The sequence below is a fragment of the Vulpes vulpes genome, chromosome 1, assembly GCF_048418805.1.
Source record: "Vulpes vulpes isolate BD-2025 chromosome 1, VulVul3, whole genome shotgun sequence".
NCBI lineage: Eukaryota > Metazoa > Chordata > Mammalia > Carnivora > Canidae > Vulpes > Vulpes vulpes.
The window spans coordinates 38,428,531-38,446,488 of record NC_132780.1 but is presented as its reverse complement, the minus strand read 5'-3'; the positions used below and the strand labels follow the sequence as shown (position 1 = coordinate 38,446,488).

The 17,958-nt window shown below is 38.8% G+C and overlaps 1 protein-coding gene across 2 annotated transcripts in view; it reads left to right on the top strand.

The window, feature by feature from the left end:
* Window positions 1-1,066: 1,066 nt before the first annotated feature.
* CARNMT1 (carnosine N-methyltransferase 1) overlaps window positions 1,067-17,958 on the top strand; it is a 41,251-nt gene continuing 24,359 nt past the window's right edge. The window contains exons 1-3 of one of the 2 annotated variants that reach the window (XM_072762633.1): window positions 1,067-1,567; window positions 9,411-9,606; window positions 10,445-10,608. In XM_072762633.1, the coding sequence (XP_072618734.1) occupies window positions 1,332-1,567; window positions 9,411-9,606; window positions 10,445-10,608 (596 nt within the window). In that variant the 5' untranslated portion in view covers window positions 1,067-1,331. Of the gene's footprint in view, window positions 2,198-9,410; window positions 9,607-10,444; window positions 10,609-17,958 lie in introns of both variants that reach the window. The other variant, XM_026001544.2, reaches the window with a different exon arrangement.

The following is a 17,958-nucleotide window of genomic DNA, read 5'->3' as shown; positions in this document are numbered from 1 at the left end:
CAAACACCTGTCTCTAAGAAAAATCCACACTGGATAGAAAATGTGGAACAATAGGTAAGGAATTGACATATTGTGTCTGTGTAGGGGATAAGGCTGGCTAGGAAGAAGGTAAAGAAACTCCACATTTGTAACCCTTTGCCCTTTCCTTTTGATTTTTGGACCATGTATTACTGCATTACTATTAAAGAAATAGACTTTAAAATTTTATAAAAAATCTTGTATAACAAATGGAACATTGACATGGAATAACCACAAGACTTTTTAAAGCATTACTAGTTGATGAAAATATAACGCCATTTCCTTTTCAATATGATGATATGTTTTTACGGAATTTGTGGTACCTGGGCATGTTTAACTCTTCTGAATAGAGCAATCTTTTTTCTTTTAGCACTTTTTTTTTTTGTAAGAAAGATATGCCGAGGGGTAGATAAAATTGAAAAAAAAAAAAGAGTTATTTCCTAAGAATAATATTAAATGTTGGGCGAGGCACCTGTTTTACCTACGAGCTCAGAGACAAAAGAGGTGGAAAGTGTCTGTAGATGAAGAGGAAGAAGCGAAGCCCGGCATTGCTAAGGGCAACCCTAAGATGCTGAGGCATCTCGGCTCCTGTGCCTTTGGGTGGTCTTCCAGCGAGCCCATCGAGGTGGGTCTTCACATCTTCCTCATCCGTCTGCCGTCACCGGCCAGGGCGGGATGAGGATTTTCGCAAGACCCTAAGCCCTGAATAGATGACGGTGTCTCTCTTCCCCTATGTAATTAAACACGGAAATACACTTAGAAAACAAATTAAACTTCAGATCAGGATGAACGCAAGACCTCCCCTCTAGATTTTCTTAACTAAACATTCCTAATAAATTCATCAAAGCTGAACTTCCTTCCTGCTTGCCCCTCCCTTCGCCTCGGGTCAGCTGCCGCGTCCACCTCCCGGCGCTCGCAGGCTCTTAGGCCCCGCCTCCGCGGCGTCCCGCAGGTGCCGGCCCCACCCCCCGAGGGATCTCCCCCCTCGCCCCGCCCACCTGACCCTTCGCCCCGCCCACCGGGCGCGTCGTCCTTACGGCAGCGCGCCGTCGCCAAAGCCCGGCAGCGAATGAGCGCGGGCGGCGGCGGCCCTCCGTCGTACCCCCGCTTGCGCATGCGCGCTCGTGCCGGGCGCTCCCGAAGACCTGGCGGAGCCCGGCGCTGATGGAGGCCTGAGGGCGGCGGGGGCGGAGCGCACCGCGAGCTGGGGGCATGTCCGCGGCGGGCGCCGTCTAGAGGAAGGCCGAGCAGCCGCCACCACGCTCTCAGTTGCGGCGAGACGCAAGCGAGCCAGGCCTAGGGCCGCGGCGGCGATGCAGCGACGGCGGCGCCCTCCGCCGCCCGCTTCTCAGCTGCCCGAGGGCTGCGGGGGAGGCGGCGGCGGCCGCGGCGGGAGCGAGGAGGTGGAAGTGCAGTTCTCGGCCGGGCGTTTGGCCTCGGCCGCGGCGGTTTCGGCGGCGGCGGCGGCCGCGCGCAGCACGGAGGAGGAGGAGGAGCGGCTGGAGCGCGAGCACTTCTGGAAGATCATTAATGCCTTCCGCTACTACGGGTAAGAAGCCCGTGGCGGACCCCGGCGCAGCCCATGGAGGTGCCCGCTGGTCGCGGCCGAGCCGCCGGAACGGGGGCGCCCGCCGCGCTCGCCCGCCGCGCTCGCCCTCGCCCTCGCCCTCGCCCTCTTCCTCGCCCTCGGCCGCCACGCCTCCGGGGCGCCCGGACCGGGCCGCCACAGCTGACCTCCGGGCCCCCGAGTCACCTCGCACCACCTTAGCCCCTCCCGGCCCTGCACAGCCGCGTGTCTGCCGCGCCGTCCGCTGCCCAGCCTCGTGTCTTCTAACCTCAGGATCAGATTAGCTCTCTTGCCTTCCGTCGTCCCTCGTTAAAGGTTTGGCTTTGAGGCCGGTGGGGGTGACCGGAAAAGTGCTGTTAACAATTGCAGATAGAAGATGATGGTGGTAAAAGCGTCCAGTGCTGGGCATGATCTGTATGTGTTGTCGATGTCCTCCAACCTGAACACGCCGAGAACCCAAGTTCACCTACACGTGGGATGCCGTAGGACGAATTTCCCAAACTGTTGCCAGTTCTTGCGAGAGCTGCGTTAAGATTTCCACCCCAACCCCCCGGGCGCTTTGAACGTCCGGGCACATTAGTGGTGAATGATGGCGCTCAGAGTCTTTAACTGGTGGGTGAAATTAAGGTCGGAGGTGCTCCGGATGTTCCAAAATTTGCTCATTATTAAAGAGGGAGAGGAGAGGAGGCACAGTAGAGGAATCACTTTTTTGGTATTTTATTCTGCAAATATGTACCGAATTCTCGCTACGGGCTGGGCACAGTGATGGGACTTTTAAACTTGCTTAACTTCCACTTTTTTTTTTTTTTTCCTTTTTAGATAAGGTGTTACAATAGCCTAGTCACAAAATTTTGATTCCAAGATCTGAAAGGGACTTAGATTTTCAGGTAAATCTAGCACTTCTATTCGTGTTAAGAGTTGAGTTCACCGACAGCGATGTTCTGAGTCTGCAGTTGGAATGAGAGAGACAGGAACTGCAGGGGTAAAACTGTTCCCTTAGATGGGATGCTGCTGTGATTTATGCAAACTTTTTTTTTTTTTTTTTTAATTGGTTGACTGTGACCTCTTCAAGGGCAGGGACTGAGCCTTATTTATTTTTGTGTCACCAGTGCTTGGCATATGTTGTTGAAGCTCTATTTTTAACAAATAAGACAACTAGTAGCAAAGAAATGCATTTGTGCTTCCCAAATAGCCTGTAAGTTTGTGACCAAGTTGGTAGTTTGTTACTATTTTGAATCTGGAAACTTGCTTAATAAAAGCCTAAAGTTATTTAGAATCCGATTGCATTTCTGCAACCTGAAATTTTGAAGTGCAAAGATCTTGATGAAATAATCTACTGATCAAACCCAGGCGTAGGAACTGGACCGCACTACTAATGGAGCCCAAAAGGGAATTAACTAGTGTGGGGATTTGTATTTAGTATCAACAGAGGGAGGAAGACATACAACCACAGAATTGAACTTGATGCAAGTATTGTTGTTTGAAAGAATCACACAGGGAGGAGAAACAACTAACCCTAGATTTAGGTGAAAAATCTAGAAAAGGATACTGGAATATGTCCTGGAAAGGAAGTGGACCCAACTAGTTAAAATGTGTGTGTGTGTGTGTGTGCTGGTTCCAATATACTAAGACTAATTTAAAATCGATATTTAAGATTAGGTATCAAATGGGCCTTTTTATGGGGGGTACAGGAACCTTTGACCTAGAAGTAGGGCTCAACTGTGGCAATGTAGAGAAGAGTTTTTATGTGCATATTCTAGTTGTTGTGATATAGTTTCCTATACTGTAATCCCTCTTTAGCAGTTTAATGTGAGATTTAGGATAATTTTATTTTTTAAAAACAATCCTTTTTATTTGTGTGTACTCTCTTGATGAAACACTTCAAATAGACTGTAATTATTGTTAAAAATATGCTTTTCAAAACATCACTGAAGGACTAGGGGTATGGGAAGCATTTTGTAGCAGAAAACACACTGGGTTGTTCCAACAGTTTATGATCTTCTAGACCTGCACTGTTCAATCCTGTAGTCGCTAGTCACATCTAGCTACATTAAAGCTTAAATTAATTAAAATTTAAAATTCATTTCCTCAGTCTTACTAGCTACATTTCAAATGCTTCATAGCCAGCCACATGTGGCTGGTGTCTGTTATATTGGACAGTGCAGATGTAAGCCTTTCCATTATTGCAGTAAGATTTGATGGACAATCCTATTCTTTTTTTTTTTTAATTTTTTTTAAATTTTTATTTATTTATGATAGTCACAGAGAGAAAGAGAGGCAAAGACATAGGCAGAGGGAGAAGCAGGCTCCATGCACTGGGAGCCTGATGTGGGATTCGATCCTGGGTCTCCAGGATCGCGCCCTGGGCCAAAGGCAGGCGCCAAACCGCTGCGCCACCCAGGGATCCCGGACAATCCTATTCTAAACCTTTAGCAAGTACTTCTAGATTTTAAAAAGCTTAGTTTCACTGCTGTCTTTTAGTGATTATATAGGGGATTTAGATTAAAGGTCAAAGGACAAGAAATGTCCTGATTAATATGTTCTAGTAATATGGCTTCTAATTTTGTGTTTCCTACAGGTTTTGCTTAGATGACATATTTTTTTGAGTTCTTTATTTTTTTTAAAGATTTTTTATTTTATTTATTCATGAGGGACAGAGAGAGAGAGAGAGAGAGAGAGAGAGAGAGAGAGAGAGGGGCAGAGACACAGGCAGAGGGAGAAGCAGGCTCCATGCAGGGAGCCGATGTGGGACTCAGTCTCAGGTCTCCAGGATCACGCCCTGGGCTGCAGGGGGCGCTAAACCGCTGTGCCACTGGGGCTGCCCTAGATGACATATTTTGATTAAGGCAAAAATTATTGTAGCATTGTAGTGAATAGCAAAAAAAAAAAAAAAAAAAAAAAAATTTTAAGTTGTTAGCCCTAAAATACCAATCTTGTTATGAATGAAGAAAAATAAAGGTCTTCTGAGAAACATTCTACTTTTCGAAATAGCAGTTAGGTAAGATTTTAAAACTTGAGATGTAGAGTTCTTTTGTACAGCTGAAGGAATAGGCATATAAAGAGGTGAACAGATTGTGCAGGCTTACACAACCAAATTATGGTAGAGTCTGGCCTGAAATCCAAAATTGTTGACTAAAATTTTACCCTGCATTAGTAAGCAGAGATACTAGTAAGACCATTTAAAACTTGTGTTTTAATACATTTTAATTTATAATTATTTTATTTTATTTTATTTTATTTACTTATTTGTGTGTGTGTGTGTGTTTTAATATATTTTAAAAATGGATAGAGAAGGGGTCACCTGAGTGGCTTGGCCAGTTAATAGTGTCTGCCTTCAGCTCAGGTCATGATCTCAGGGTCCTGGTACTGTGAGCTCTGCATCGGGATCCGTGCCCAGCAGCGAGTCTTCTCCCTCTTCCTGTCTCTCTGTGATCTCTCTGGCTCTCACTCTCTTTCTTAAATAAATAAGACTTTATTTATTTGAGAGAAGATACACTTTCCTATTTGGAATTCTAGAGTAGCTCAACCAGTGCAGAGGAATGGGTCTATGACCTTGGCCCTTGGCTCAGACCCAGTATCAGACCCACCCTAATGAAAGGAGACTGAGTCAGAGTTGGGGTCACTGCCAAGACCAACCTTCTGGAGAGAGCTGAAGGTAGAGATACTCTTGAGCATATGGCTGGTCACTCTATTTTCTCCCCTTAGTTATCAGAAGACATGGCCTCTTAACTGCTGACTGAATTCAGAACCAAGGAGAGTCTGAAGGTTGTAAAACATTCTTAAAAGAATGTTGGGAGAGTTGGGAAACTTTCATTAAAGGGCCAGGCAATGAATATTTTAAGGTCAGAGGGCCTAGGTAGTCTCTGTTACAGCTATTCGACTCTGCCCCTATGTGGGAGCAACCACCATAGGAAGTATGTGAACAAATGGGCATGGCTATGTTCCAGGAAAAGTCTTTACAAAGTGGACCCAGTATCCAGGGAGCCATAGTTTGACCACCCCTGCCTTAAAGTACATTGGTTGTTTAAGCATTTCCAGAAGAGTGAGATTAGCCCCATTTAAAATAGTATTGTAAAGATTGGACTTGTATCAGCTTCAGTAAGACCTCACTTATTTCAGGGGAGTCATTGTGGATGGATGTACATTATGGACAGTTTTACAGACCATTTTAAAAATCAGGGGTTAAGACATATCCTGTATCTCATAACTGTTCTGTTGTAGTTACATCACTTCAGTATCAGTAATTGACAGTAAATATGTGTGGGCTCTTCTGGCAAATCTATAACTTCCTTCAGCTACCCTACAGTCTGGAAATTAGTCTCCATGGAAAATGAAACATGCCACCTTGGGAACATAACATTTGTTGATTGTTATTTGCATAGGTTGAAATCTGGAGATTCAATATAGGGACAAGATGAGACTTATATTTTAGAAGAATTCATTGGGCGTGGTAGATTTAATCTGGGGACAGCATTCCTAGGGAGCAGGCCTCTTAGGAATCTTTGGGAGACCAAATGAGGGTTTGGGAGAGGTAGTGATTTGCAGAGAATTTATGAAGTAGAATCAAAAGGATCTGGGGCTTGTGATTGTGGGGTCTGTAAGAAGAGGTGTTTTACAGTGACTCATTTGTTTCTGACTTGAGTGGATGTATGGTATACCATTCATCAGTGTCAGCCATAGAGCAAGAGGTGCAGGGTTTTTTTGGAGGGGCTATTGTGTGCGAAGTTCAGTTTGGATATGTTGAATTTTGAGATGTGTTGAGAGGGAGGTTGTGGGGCATCCAGTGCTCAGGAACACTAGAAATGAAGTACTCTTTAACCAATTGACTGTGAGTTGTAACCCTTCATAACTCTGCTGTTTGCTGTTATAGTCACTTTAAATAGTTCCTTTAGTGTCATCCTCTATTTTCTAGGAATGTAACTTGATTCATTTTCTAGGAATGTAACTTAATTCATTCTGAAAACGAATTTGTGTCAAGAACCTTAAAAATACTTTTTTTTTTTTTTTTAAGATTTGCTTATTTTAGAGTGAGCTGGGAAGGGGCAGAGGGAGGGGGATAAGGAGAGAATCAGAATCCCCACTGATCATGGTGCCCACTTGGGGCTCCATCCCACTTGGGGCTCCATCCCATGACCTATGAAATCCTGATCTAAATCAAAACCAAGAGTCAGATGTTTAACAGAGAGCCACCCAGGCACCCCAGTACTTATCCTTTCTGACTTGGTAATTATCCTTTTGGGAATTTGTAATAATTTTTTCCCCCTAAAATATAGACAGAACACAAAGTCTATCATGTAGACAAGTGAAAGTATATAGATACCCAGTGTTTGGGAAATAACTAAATCAATTTTGGTTGCATAGATGGGATAATGAACAGTCATTATAGTCATTTGTCCTATAGTCATTAGAGAAGTTTTTTCTGATCTGGGAAAATTATTTTGATAAAGCTGAAGAATTACAAGTGCTTCTAAAAAGTTGATATGCATGTGAATCATTTGGAGATCTTGTTAAAAGACAGGCTACATTTCAGTAGCTCTTAGGTGGGCCATGAGATTCTTCATTTGTAGTGATCTCCAAGTGATGTATTGTTCTGAGTATTACTTTTTGACTAGAAAGGCAATTAAAAAAACTATCTTAACAACAAGGAGAAATATGCCAAAAAGAAGTGATTACCTTTAGAAGAGGGATTATTAATAGCTTTTTTCCTGGAGAATTTTTTTGTATCTTCCTTTACATTTTTTTGTATCTTCACTGTGAACATATATAGTTAAACCTACCACATTTGATCTATGTTTCAGGCCCTGGGCTAAGTGATTTGTATGCGTTATTTTGTTACATTTTTAGTGAAATCCCATTGGGTTGGTAGAGGAATATAATGGTACCCAACCTTGTAGGGTTTTATGGAGATTTCTCAGAGTAATCCATGTTCAGTGACTTTTGCAGGGCCTGGGTTTTATTAAATCTCAACAAATAATAGCTTCTATAATCATCATCATCATCATTGTTGTTATGTATTACCTTGTTTTGTATGTGAGACAATTGAGGCAGGGAGAAAGGAAGTAACTTGCAAAGGGTCTTGTAGCAAATAGGTGGCATAACCTGGATTTCAATCGCTATCTCTTTGACTCTGCAGCTCACTATTACACTGTCTCTAGGGGGACCAAAGCAAATATCAATGCAGAACCTGCCAGCTTGATCTTTTCACCCTACCCTACCAATTCCCCTCTTGCCCCTGACCACCACAACCACCACATACCAGTTTCTAAAAACCTGGTCAGGTTATTGCTTTACTCAAGAGCTTCTTCAGAACTTCTTTATTACTATTCAGAAATTAAAGAGTAATTTGGCATTAAAACGAGACAATTACTTGAGTGAATAGAAAGATTCAGGCAACCAAATGAAAACGTGTTTTTCATTTTCATTTAGTACAGAGTAAATGTCAAAGAACTTTGAGGAGAAACACATTTATTTATTTGTTTATATAAAGTGTAAAGAATGATACAATGAAAACCCATGCACCCAACACTTGGTTAAAAAAAAAAAGACCCTTTCCTTTTCCCTGCAAAGAACATCACTTTCTTAATTTTCATTTCTTTGCTTTCTTTGTAGTTTTTTTATGTGTTCAGTCCCTGTAATATATTGTTTATTTTTATATAAAATGGAATTGTACATTCTGTATTTTTCTGCAACTTGCTTCTTTTCAACACATACTTACATTCATAAGTTTTATCCATATTATTGTGTATAGTTGTAGTTTATTAATTCAATTGCATTCAATTGTTTGATTATACTGTACTTTCTTCATTCATTTTACTGGTGATTAACTGTTAGGTTATTTGCAGGTTTCTTGTTTGTTATATGTAACAGTTGTAATAGGAAGATAGTTTATGTTTCATGGTGCCCCTGTGCAGGAGTTTCTTGAGTATGTGTCTAGGACTGTAATTGCTAGGGAGTGTGCATATTAAGCTTTTTTGGGTAATGCTAAATTATTTTCCTAAGTGGTTGTACTAATTTCGGCACCTGTCATCAATCAGTACGTGTATATATATTCAAGTTGTTCCATATTTTTGGAATATTTCCTAATATTTTTTCCCATATTTCTTATAATCAGGCTTTTAGATTTTGCCCATCTGATTGATGTAAAATGACACTCATGCAAATGTAATATTCAGCTTTTAAAAATGATGTGTTTTTTTGTTTGTTTTCAGATTTTATAAATAGGTAATTCTCAAAGTCACCATTAGAGTTATCTGGAAACTTCTGGAATGCAAATTGTGAATAATATGTAAAATGCTATAGAATTTCAATTTTTCCTTTGTTTACTACTTTTGTAGTACATAAGATCCTTTGTGTGTGTGTGTGTGTGTGTGTGTTTAATTTAGCTTGATTAGTTCTTAGTTAATTTCAAAACATATATTGTATATTGTCAAGTAATTTCAGAGCAGTATTCTGCTATTTGATGGAGAAATTCAAAGCATTCATCTAGTTTGCTAAAAATTCTAAGTTTGGAAATTATAATCATAAAAATAAACTAATTGTACATTAATCCTCTTTATGTTTCCTTTCCCCCCTCCTAATTGGTGCAAATGTTTACTTTGCTAGTTGTAAAGTATTTGTCTTTTGTTTGGTTGCTTAGAGAATTTGTTAAAGTGATAACATAAAACTTTCTAAGTTGATATCCTTAGTTGATATCCAAACCAAAAGATTGTAAATGACAGTCTCCCAACATTCTAAAGAAATAATTGTGCAGCAAGACAACCTTTAAGTAAGATTGGCCCTGGTGAGAATTCTTTTGCCAATTTAAAAAACACCTTTTATGTTTTAGCACCAGTATGCATGAGCGAGTGAACCGAACAGAAAGACAATTTCGATCACTTCCAGATAATCAACAGAAACTACTTCCTCAGTTTCTTCTTCACTTGGACAAGATTCGGAAATGCATTGATCATAATCAAGAAATACTACTGACCATTGTGAATGATTGCATACATATGTTTGAAAATAAAGAATATGGAGAAGATGTATGTGAAAGTTTGTTCTATTTTTATTTTAGGGTTTAACCTCCGTATTTTGAGGTCTTTATCTTTCTGGATTTCACTTTTATATTTTGCATGGGCCATTTGTTCTACTTAGAGAATATTTTCACTTTTATGCTCAGGCATTTGATTAGGCTAAACAGAATACCATGCCAGAAACTAGGTTTGTTCAGGGATTATTATTCTTTTTTATAAAAATAGTAAGATAATTATTGGCATATTGTTGTACGTTTCACATAATGTCCTGACTGTTCTAGCATATGGAGTTAGTGACAAGTTTTTATGACCAACTTTACTAGCTGTGTAAAATTAATTTCCTTTGCTAAATGCATTTTCAGTATCTTGTATCTGTTGATATTTATCTTTTACTTTAAGAAGTTATTTTCACTTATAAATCTCAAGGGACTGGCAGTAATAGAAACTGAAGTCCTCTTTTTGTATCCACAGGATAGATACAGTTAGGCCACTCCAGTGTGAGCCTCTCCTTGCTGCCCCATCAATGACCTGGAGGGACTTTCTTCCCTCTCTTAGAGAGAGATGTCCCGTCTCCATAGCAGCTCAGTTCTGGTCCTCTCCTGAGTAAAGGCTGCTTAATTATATGGTGGTTTCATGATTAGTGGACCTTAAATCTATTGAGGGTAGAAGTGAGACCACCAAACTCTTTTCATGTAGGTTCTCAACCCTACATGAACCCTGGTTAAGGAGAGAGGCTAGTGATTTATCCACCAAACCATCTGTATAGCCCCTTAGTAGCAAGTCTGTTTAACCATATTCGTGATTGATTCCTTGGTCAGAAGCTAATTGATTTCTGTTTTCTAAACAGGGGAATGGAAAGATTATGCCAGCATCTACATTTGACATGGATAAATTAAAATCCACACTGAAACAGTTTGTGAGAGACTGGAGTGAAACCGGGAAAGCAGAGAGGGAAGCCTGCTACCAGCCAATCATTAAAGAAATTTTAAAAAATTTTCCAAAAGAGAGATGGTAAATAGTATCTTATTTTTAACCAATTTGTCTAAGATAATGTAAGCACTAAGTTTCTCTATAAGAAATTTCATAGTCCTGATTCATTTTTATAGTCACTGTGTGCCTGTATTTTTCCATATATGGGTGTGTGGTGTTATACGTGTTCTTAGATGCCTTGTATGAGGTTGAAGTTAATATTTTGAATACTCTCTACACTTAAGGGAAATCATTCTGTATAGAAATTAATAAGGTTAAATTGAATGTTCGTTATCAGTGATGTTTTCTTTTATAATTTGCTTATGACATCACAAAAAGCTGCAGGCTATTTGCATTTTCCTCATTATAACTAACTTGTAAATAGATACGGGATCTATAGCTTAGAGATTCTTTTTTTTTGTGCCATGAAAAGCCTAAGCAGTCCACTTTTCAGAATAACATTTATAAATGAATAAAATAAAACGCATAAGGTTGCAAGATAACCAGTTTTGAATAATAGTTATCGAAGTATTTAAAAACCAGATTTGTGCTATGACATGCTTTGTATCTTGTATCACATTAAAACAAGATCTAGCAGCAAGTATAATTCCTGTATTTTTGAAAATACCAGTGTATATGTCATTTTGAGAATCTCAACAACTTCAGAATAACAGATTCATTGCATGCATTTTACAGCGCTATATCCTCTCTACTTAATCACCAATTCTTAACGTTTTACATTTTATTTTTTCTTCCTCCTACTTCCCTTGTTTCCCTGCTTTAAGAATATGTCTAAAACTGCATATATGTACAATTATTACTTAAAGCATTTGAAAGATCAATTTATATATCATTTTTTAACCTCTTAATGCTTCAGAGTTTATTTCTTAAGAACAAGGATATTCTCTTACATAAACACATTGCAGTTATCAGATTGAGAAAATTTAACCTAGAATATGATTTTCTAATCTGTAATCTGTATTCAAGTTTTATAAAATTTTCCTGAAAATGTTCTTTATAACACTTCTCTTTCCAGTCTAGAATCCAGCCCTGGATGTTGCATTGCATCTCATTATCATACCTTAGTTCTTTAATCTGGAACAGTGCCTTAGCCTTTCTTTGACTTTTATGATGTTGATATTTTTGAAGAATACAAGGAAGTTATTTTATGGAATATGCCTCGGTTTGAGAATATCTGACGAAATGATACCTAATTGATTATCCTTCTCAGGATATCACATTCAGAGTCATACAGTGTTTATTAGTCCATCATTGACAATTTTAATTTTGATTATCCATTTAGAATGTCACTTAGTTTCTCCATTGTGTGGTTACTGTTTCTCCTCTTGGGGCTAATAAAAAATTTCTGAGGAGACGCTTTAAGACCATACAATTAATATCCTACTTCTTCTCAGACTTTCTCTGCCTTAGAGTTGTCAGCCACTAATGATTCTTGCATGAACTGATGTGTCCTGTGCTGGTTATGGAATGGTGATTTTCTACCTTTATGATTATCAGTTGGCGTTCTACTGGATCTGTAAACTATTACCAGAAAAGACCAGTGGTTCCTATTTTACTCATTGGGTTATGATCCATTACTGTTGGATTTCTGTTGTTGTTGTTACCTCACATTTAGCACAGCAGGAGTCCCTTCAAGTTGGCTCCTATGTATTTTCAAATGGCCCAGTTTTTTTTTTTTTAGTGCTTCCTTATTTTCTGGTACAGTAAGTTATTTCAGTCCCATTATGTATCTTCCCTACTTTAAGTCCTGGAATTGGAAATTTTTCCAAGTATCTGGTTAATGTGGAATGGTATGTAGAAACCACGATCTGGTACTAGGCATGTTCATCGTTACGGAAATGTCACAGCTTTTGAGCCTTTTATAGTGGATAGAACATACATGCATACACACATTAGAAAGCATTAATTCATACTGATCCCTTCAATTCCAATCCACCCCCAAAAGTTTCCTTCTTGGCTTCTCCTGTTCTTTGTATCTGTCTGCCTTTTTCCACTGTGAGAACTCAGCTTCTTACAACATCTGTACATTGACTCATCCACTCAATCCACAGTACTCACATAATGGTTTCAGAGTTGTTATCTCCATACCACTATGAAAAACAAACTACTGGCAGAAGTTTAGGATTTGCTAGCAATTATTTTTCCCCCTAAATGAAGGGTATTCACAAAAATAGGCTTCACAAGTTCCTCAAATTAGCTTTGAAGTAAAGCTTGCTTTGCTTCAACCCCCTCTCCTCAGTGTGATTGTGTTTTTTATTTGAAATCCAGTATGTTGAGGTTTGTTTTTGTTTGCTTTCAATTTTCAGGGTGGTTATGTCTTGCCCCCACTCCTCAACATTGCTGATTTATATTTTTTGATGGGTGAGCTATCAGTTATCAACTTGTGATATTCAGAAAAGGTGTATTCCCTTCTGTGTTCCTTTGATAGCGAATCTCAATCCCTCATTCTCAATCCCATGCCCCATGTAACTAATCAGTATCACTGATTTCTTGTTTATCCTTCTTTTTATTTTTTTTGTTTCTTATGAATGTAAGCAGATACAGGTTTCTTCTTCATAATTACTTCTTTTGTTTCATACACAAAATGTAGCAGCCTATATACTTTATGTTGCACTCTACTTTTTCCCCTAAACAGTCTTAGAAAAGCTACATTTCAGTTCATGGAGGTCTTCCTAGCCTTTTTTATAGCTGTAGAGTACTTCAACCAATCTCCTGTATTTGTTTTTTTGTTGTTGTTGTTGTTGTTGTTGTTTTGTTTTTTGTATTTGGTTATTTAAGTAGTTGGCAGTATCTTACAATTATAAAGTTACAATTAATAAATGTATACAGGAGTATTTTTGTACTGTTGAAAGTATATCTTTAGTATAAATTCTTAGACATGGGATTGCTGAGCCTGCAAGGTAAATGCATATGTAGTATGGTAAGTGTGTTAGTTACCAATTGCTGTGCAACAGATTACCACAAATTTGCTTAAAACAGCATACATTTATTATTTCACAATTTCTGTGGGTCAGAAGTCTGGGCATAGCTTAATTGCATCCTCTGTGTAGGATTTCCGAGGTTGCAATCCAGATGTCTGCTGGGCTTTGTTCCTGACTGTGGAAATACCTGCTTTCAAGCTCACTCATGTTATTGGCAGAATTCATTTCATTGTGGTCGTGGGACTGAGGAAGGGCCCTGGCTTCATGTTGACCTCCTTGGAAGCCTAGATGCCACTTGCAGTTCCTTGTCTTGTGAGCTTTCCCAAAATGGTCATTTCATCAAGCTGTCAAAGAGAGCCTTTAGAGTGAGCAGGCTTTCAGTGGAGTCTTTTATGATGTGATGTTACCACAGAGGTGACTCTTGGTTAGAAGCAAGTCCTAGATCCCTGTGCATACTAAAGGGTGGAGATTATAAAAAGGCGTGAACACCGATAGGTGGTGCCGACTTTACAGTCTGTGCCAGTTATTGCCACATACGCCTGTAAGGGTTGTACTGTTTCCCCTTATGGCCAGCAATTTATGAAAGTACCTGTTTACTCACAGCCTTACCAAACATTGTATTACCAAGCTTTTGAACTTTTGCCAATCCAATGGGTGTTGAAGTGTATCTTGGCCTACTTCTCATTTGCATTTCTCTTATTATGAATGAAATTGAATATCTTCATATGTGTAAGGGCCATTTTATACCTTGTTTTGAGAAATATAAATGTTTTTCCCCTCATTTAAAAAAGTTGAGGTGAAATAAGTATAGCAAAAGTGACCATTTTATAGTAAACAATTTGATGGTATTTAGATATTCACAGCATTGTGTATCCATCATCTCTACAGAGTTTGAAAAGATTTTCATGAACCCAGAATAAATCCCATACCCATTAGGTGGTTACTCCCCATTCTCCTTATCCCACCTGACCTCTGTCAGCAGTTTATGAGATGCCTAGATGTAGTTTTCTTTGAGTTTATCCTACTTGGGGTTTGTTTTGCCTTGGAGGGTTTGGGTAGATATGTATTACTAAAGACTATTTGCTCTTATTTTTCCCTTCTGGGACTTGAGTTGCTTGTATATGAAACTGCTTGACATCGTCTCTCAGGACTCTTTCTATATTTTAATTTGGATAATTTCTATTGACCTAACTTGAATTTCACTGATTGTTTATTATGGCAGTCTGTTGATAAACTCATTGAAAGACTTACTCTGATACAGAATCTAAAACACCTGTCTAGTACCTCCATATACACATTTATTTCTGTGTGTGTGTGTGTTCACTCTGTGCTCACATTTCCTGTTTGTATCATGTGATCTGCCTTTCCACTTGATGCCTTAATGTATTTTTTATGATTATTTTTAAATCCTGTCTGGTAATTCCAACATATGTGCTGTTTGTGGGTCAGTTCTGATGATGGTTTTTTCCCATAACAGTAGGTTACATTTTCTTTCTGGTTTGCATGTCTCATTTTTTGAATGAATGCCAGATGATGTATGTAAAAAGAACAGTAGAAACTGAAGTGAGGGATGCCTGGGTGGCTCAGTGATTGAGTGTCTGCCTTTGGCTCAGGGTGTGATCCCGGGGTCTCAGGATAAGTCACGCATCAGACTTCCTGCATGGAGCCTGCTTCTCTCTCTGCCTGTGTCTCTGCCTCTGTCTCTTTGTCTCATGAATAAATAAATAAAATTGTAAAAAAAAAAAAAAAAGTGAATAGTATTGAAACTAGAAAAAAGGTATTCCCCTTCTGCAAGCTGTGAGCATTGGGGGGGGGGGGGGGTTGAGTGAATCTTGTGTTTTTAATTTTTAATATTACATGTATTAGCTGCTTCAGTCACTTAAGAAAATTATCTATAAACCTTTCATCTGGAAATGTGGCAATGTAATGTGCTTTCTAGAAAATGAAATAGTTTCTAAGTTTTCATCTGATCTCACCTTTTACTTCATGTACATTGATTTAATCTTTCCTGCAGTAGATTAGTAGGAAGATCTTTGCAATTTTAAAAAACACTTGGATTCTCAGTTGTGAAAATATAGTTACTTCTTCAGCACTAAATGAACTGCTACCATGTCCACAGGAAACCATTGGTGTATTGGAATTGTCATCTGCAAAGGATAGGATTGGGGCTCTTGTATTGTCTAGTTGGCCTTTAACAGGTAATGGCTGCTAATCCATCTGGTTTGGATTCTACATGGGTATACCATGTAGATTGTAGCTGGGTGCCATGAAAATCACCCAGTTATTCTTGTGGACAGTACGTTTTTGACATGCTGTGCTATAGTTACCTGCTGAACACATAGTTGAAGGGATAATAGGTTCATTATAGGTTTGTGATTCCTGTATCACTTAAAGCTTTCGTTATTCCATCATTGATGGCAGTATGGCACTTTACTGATTTTCAATTCTATGAATATTTCTCCAATCAGATTTATAGAGTTCTGGGGTCTGAGACCCAGAAATAACTCTGTAAGTGACTAACATTGGAAGCACAGGTGAGATTATTATATTCCATACCATGTTATATTATATATATATTAAATTCCATTATATGCCATGTTATATCACTCTTTAAAAAAAAAAACAAAATAGCTTCCAGTGCTTGTTTTTGCATGTCAAAATATCTGATGTACAAGGTTCAGAAGTAATGTATGTAATAATTCACTGACTTTTTAAAAGATATAATTTAGGAAGAAGTGCTTTTTTTTTAAGATTTTATTTATTCATGAGAGACACAGAGAGAGAGGCAGAAACATAGGCAGAGAGAGAAATAGGCTCCCTATGGAGAGCTCAATGCAGGACTCGATCCCAGGACCCTGGGATCACCAGAGTTGAAGGCAGATGCTCATCCACTAAGCCACCCAGGCGTCCCTGGAAGAAGTTTTTTAATGACATATTTTTCTAGAAAGAAGTTTACTTCTTTCACATTTCAAATACTTCAGCCACTAGAATTGACATGTATAGTACTCACTTAAGCTCTTAATTCACATTTTTAGCAGCCACAGACTTGTTAATGCATTTTGTATTCTCAGGTTTATCAGTGAGGATATAGTATGCTTGGCGTTCCTAATTTTTTAAAATACTGACTCTTCATGGTTTTTGTAGTCTTTATTATGTTTGATTTAAAGATGATTTGCATTGGTGAAACTGTAATCTTTGACCTTTTTTGGTTTTTATGCAAGTATTGATTCTTTGTTGGATATATGTTGCAAGTATTTTCTCCAATTCTGTAGTTTGTCTTTTCACTTTCTTGATGTCCATTGATGTATAAAATTGTATAATTTTGGTGAAGTTCAGTTTACCTGTTTTTTTCCTTTTGGTGCTAGTGCTTTTCATGTCATGTTTATGAAATCATTGTCAAATCAGTGCCATGAAGATTTTCCCTAATACTTTCTTCTAAGAATTTTTTTTAAAAAATTCATGAGGAGGAGGGGGATTGGCAGAGACATAGGTAGAGGGAGAAGCAGGCTCCCCATGGGGAGCCTCATGTGAGACTGGATCCCAGGACCCCGGGATCACAACTTGAGCTGAAGGCAGATGTTCAACCACTGAGCCACTCAGGCATCCCTCTTCTAATAATTTTATAGTTTTAATTCTTTGAGTTCATTTTATATGTGGTGTAAGGTAAAGGTCTAACTTCATTTTTTTACATATGGATATCTGGTTTTCCCAGCAACATTTGTTAAAAGACTATCCTTTCCCCATTGAATTATCTTGGTACTATTGTTGAAAATCAATTGACCTTACATGACAGGGTTTTATTTCTGGGCTCTCTGTTCTATTCTGTTGGTCTGTACGTTGGCCTTTATGGCAATTCCACAATATTTTAATTTCTGTAGCTTTTTAAGTTCTGAAGTCAGGAAGCATAAATCCTTCAATTTATTCTTTTCCAAGATAGTTTTGGCTCTTTGGAGACCTTGCAATTCCATATGAATTCCAGAATCAGCATTTTCATTTTTGGAGAAAGGCTATTGCAATTTTGTTAGGAATTGTCTTAAATATGTCAACTGGTTTGGAAAATATTGACATCTTAACGATGTTAAATCTTCCTATCCATGAACACAGGATGTCTATTTAGATCTTCTTTATAATTTTTTTCAGCACTGTTTTGTAGTTTTCAGTACAAGTCTTTCTTGACCTTGGTTATATTTATTCCCTAAGTATTTAGTTCTTTTTTTTTTTTTTTTTAAGATTTTATTTATTTGAGAGAGAGTGAGTGTGAGAGAGAGAGAACAAGCAGGGGGGAGGGCCAGAGGGAGAGGGAAAAGCAGACTGCTGATTTGGGAGCCCGATGGGGGCTTGATACCAGGATCCTGAGATCACGGCCTGAGCTGAACACAGCTGCTTAACCCCAGGCACCCTGTATTTAGTTCTTTTAGATGTTACTGTAAATGGAATTGCTTTCTTAATT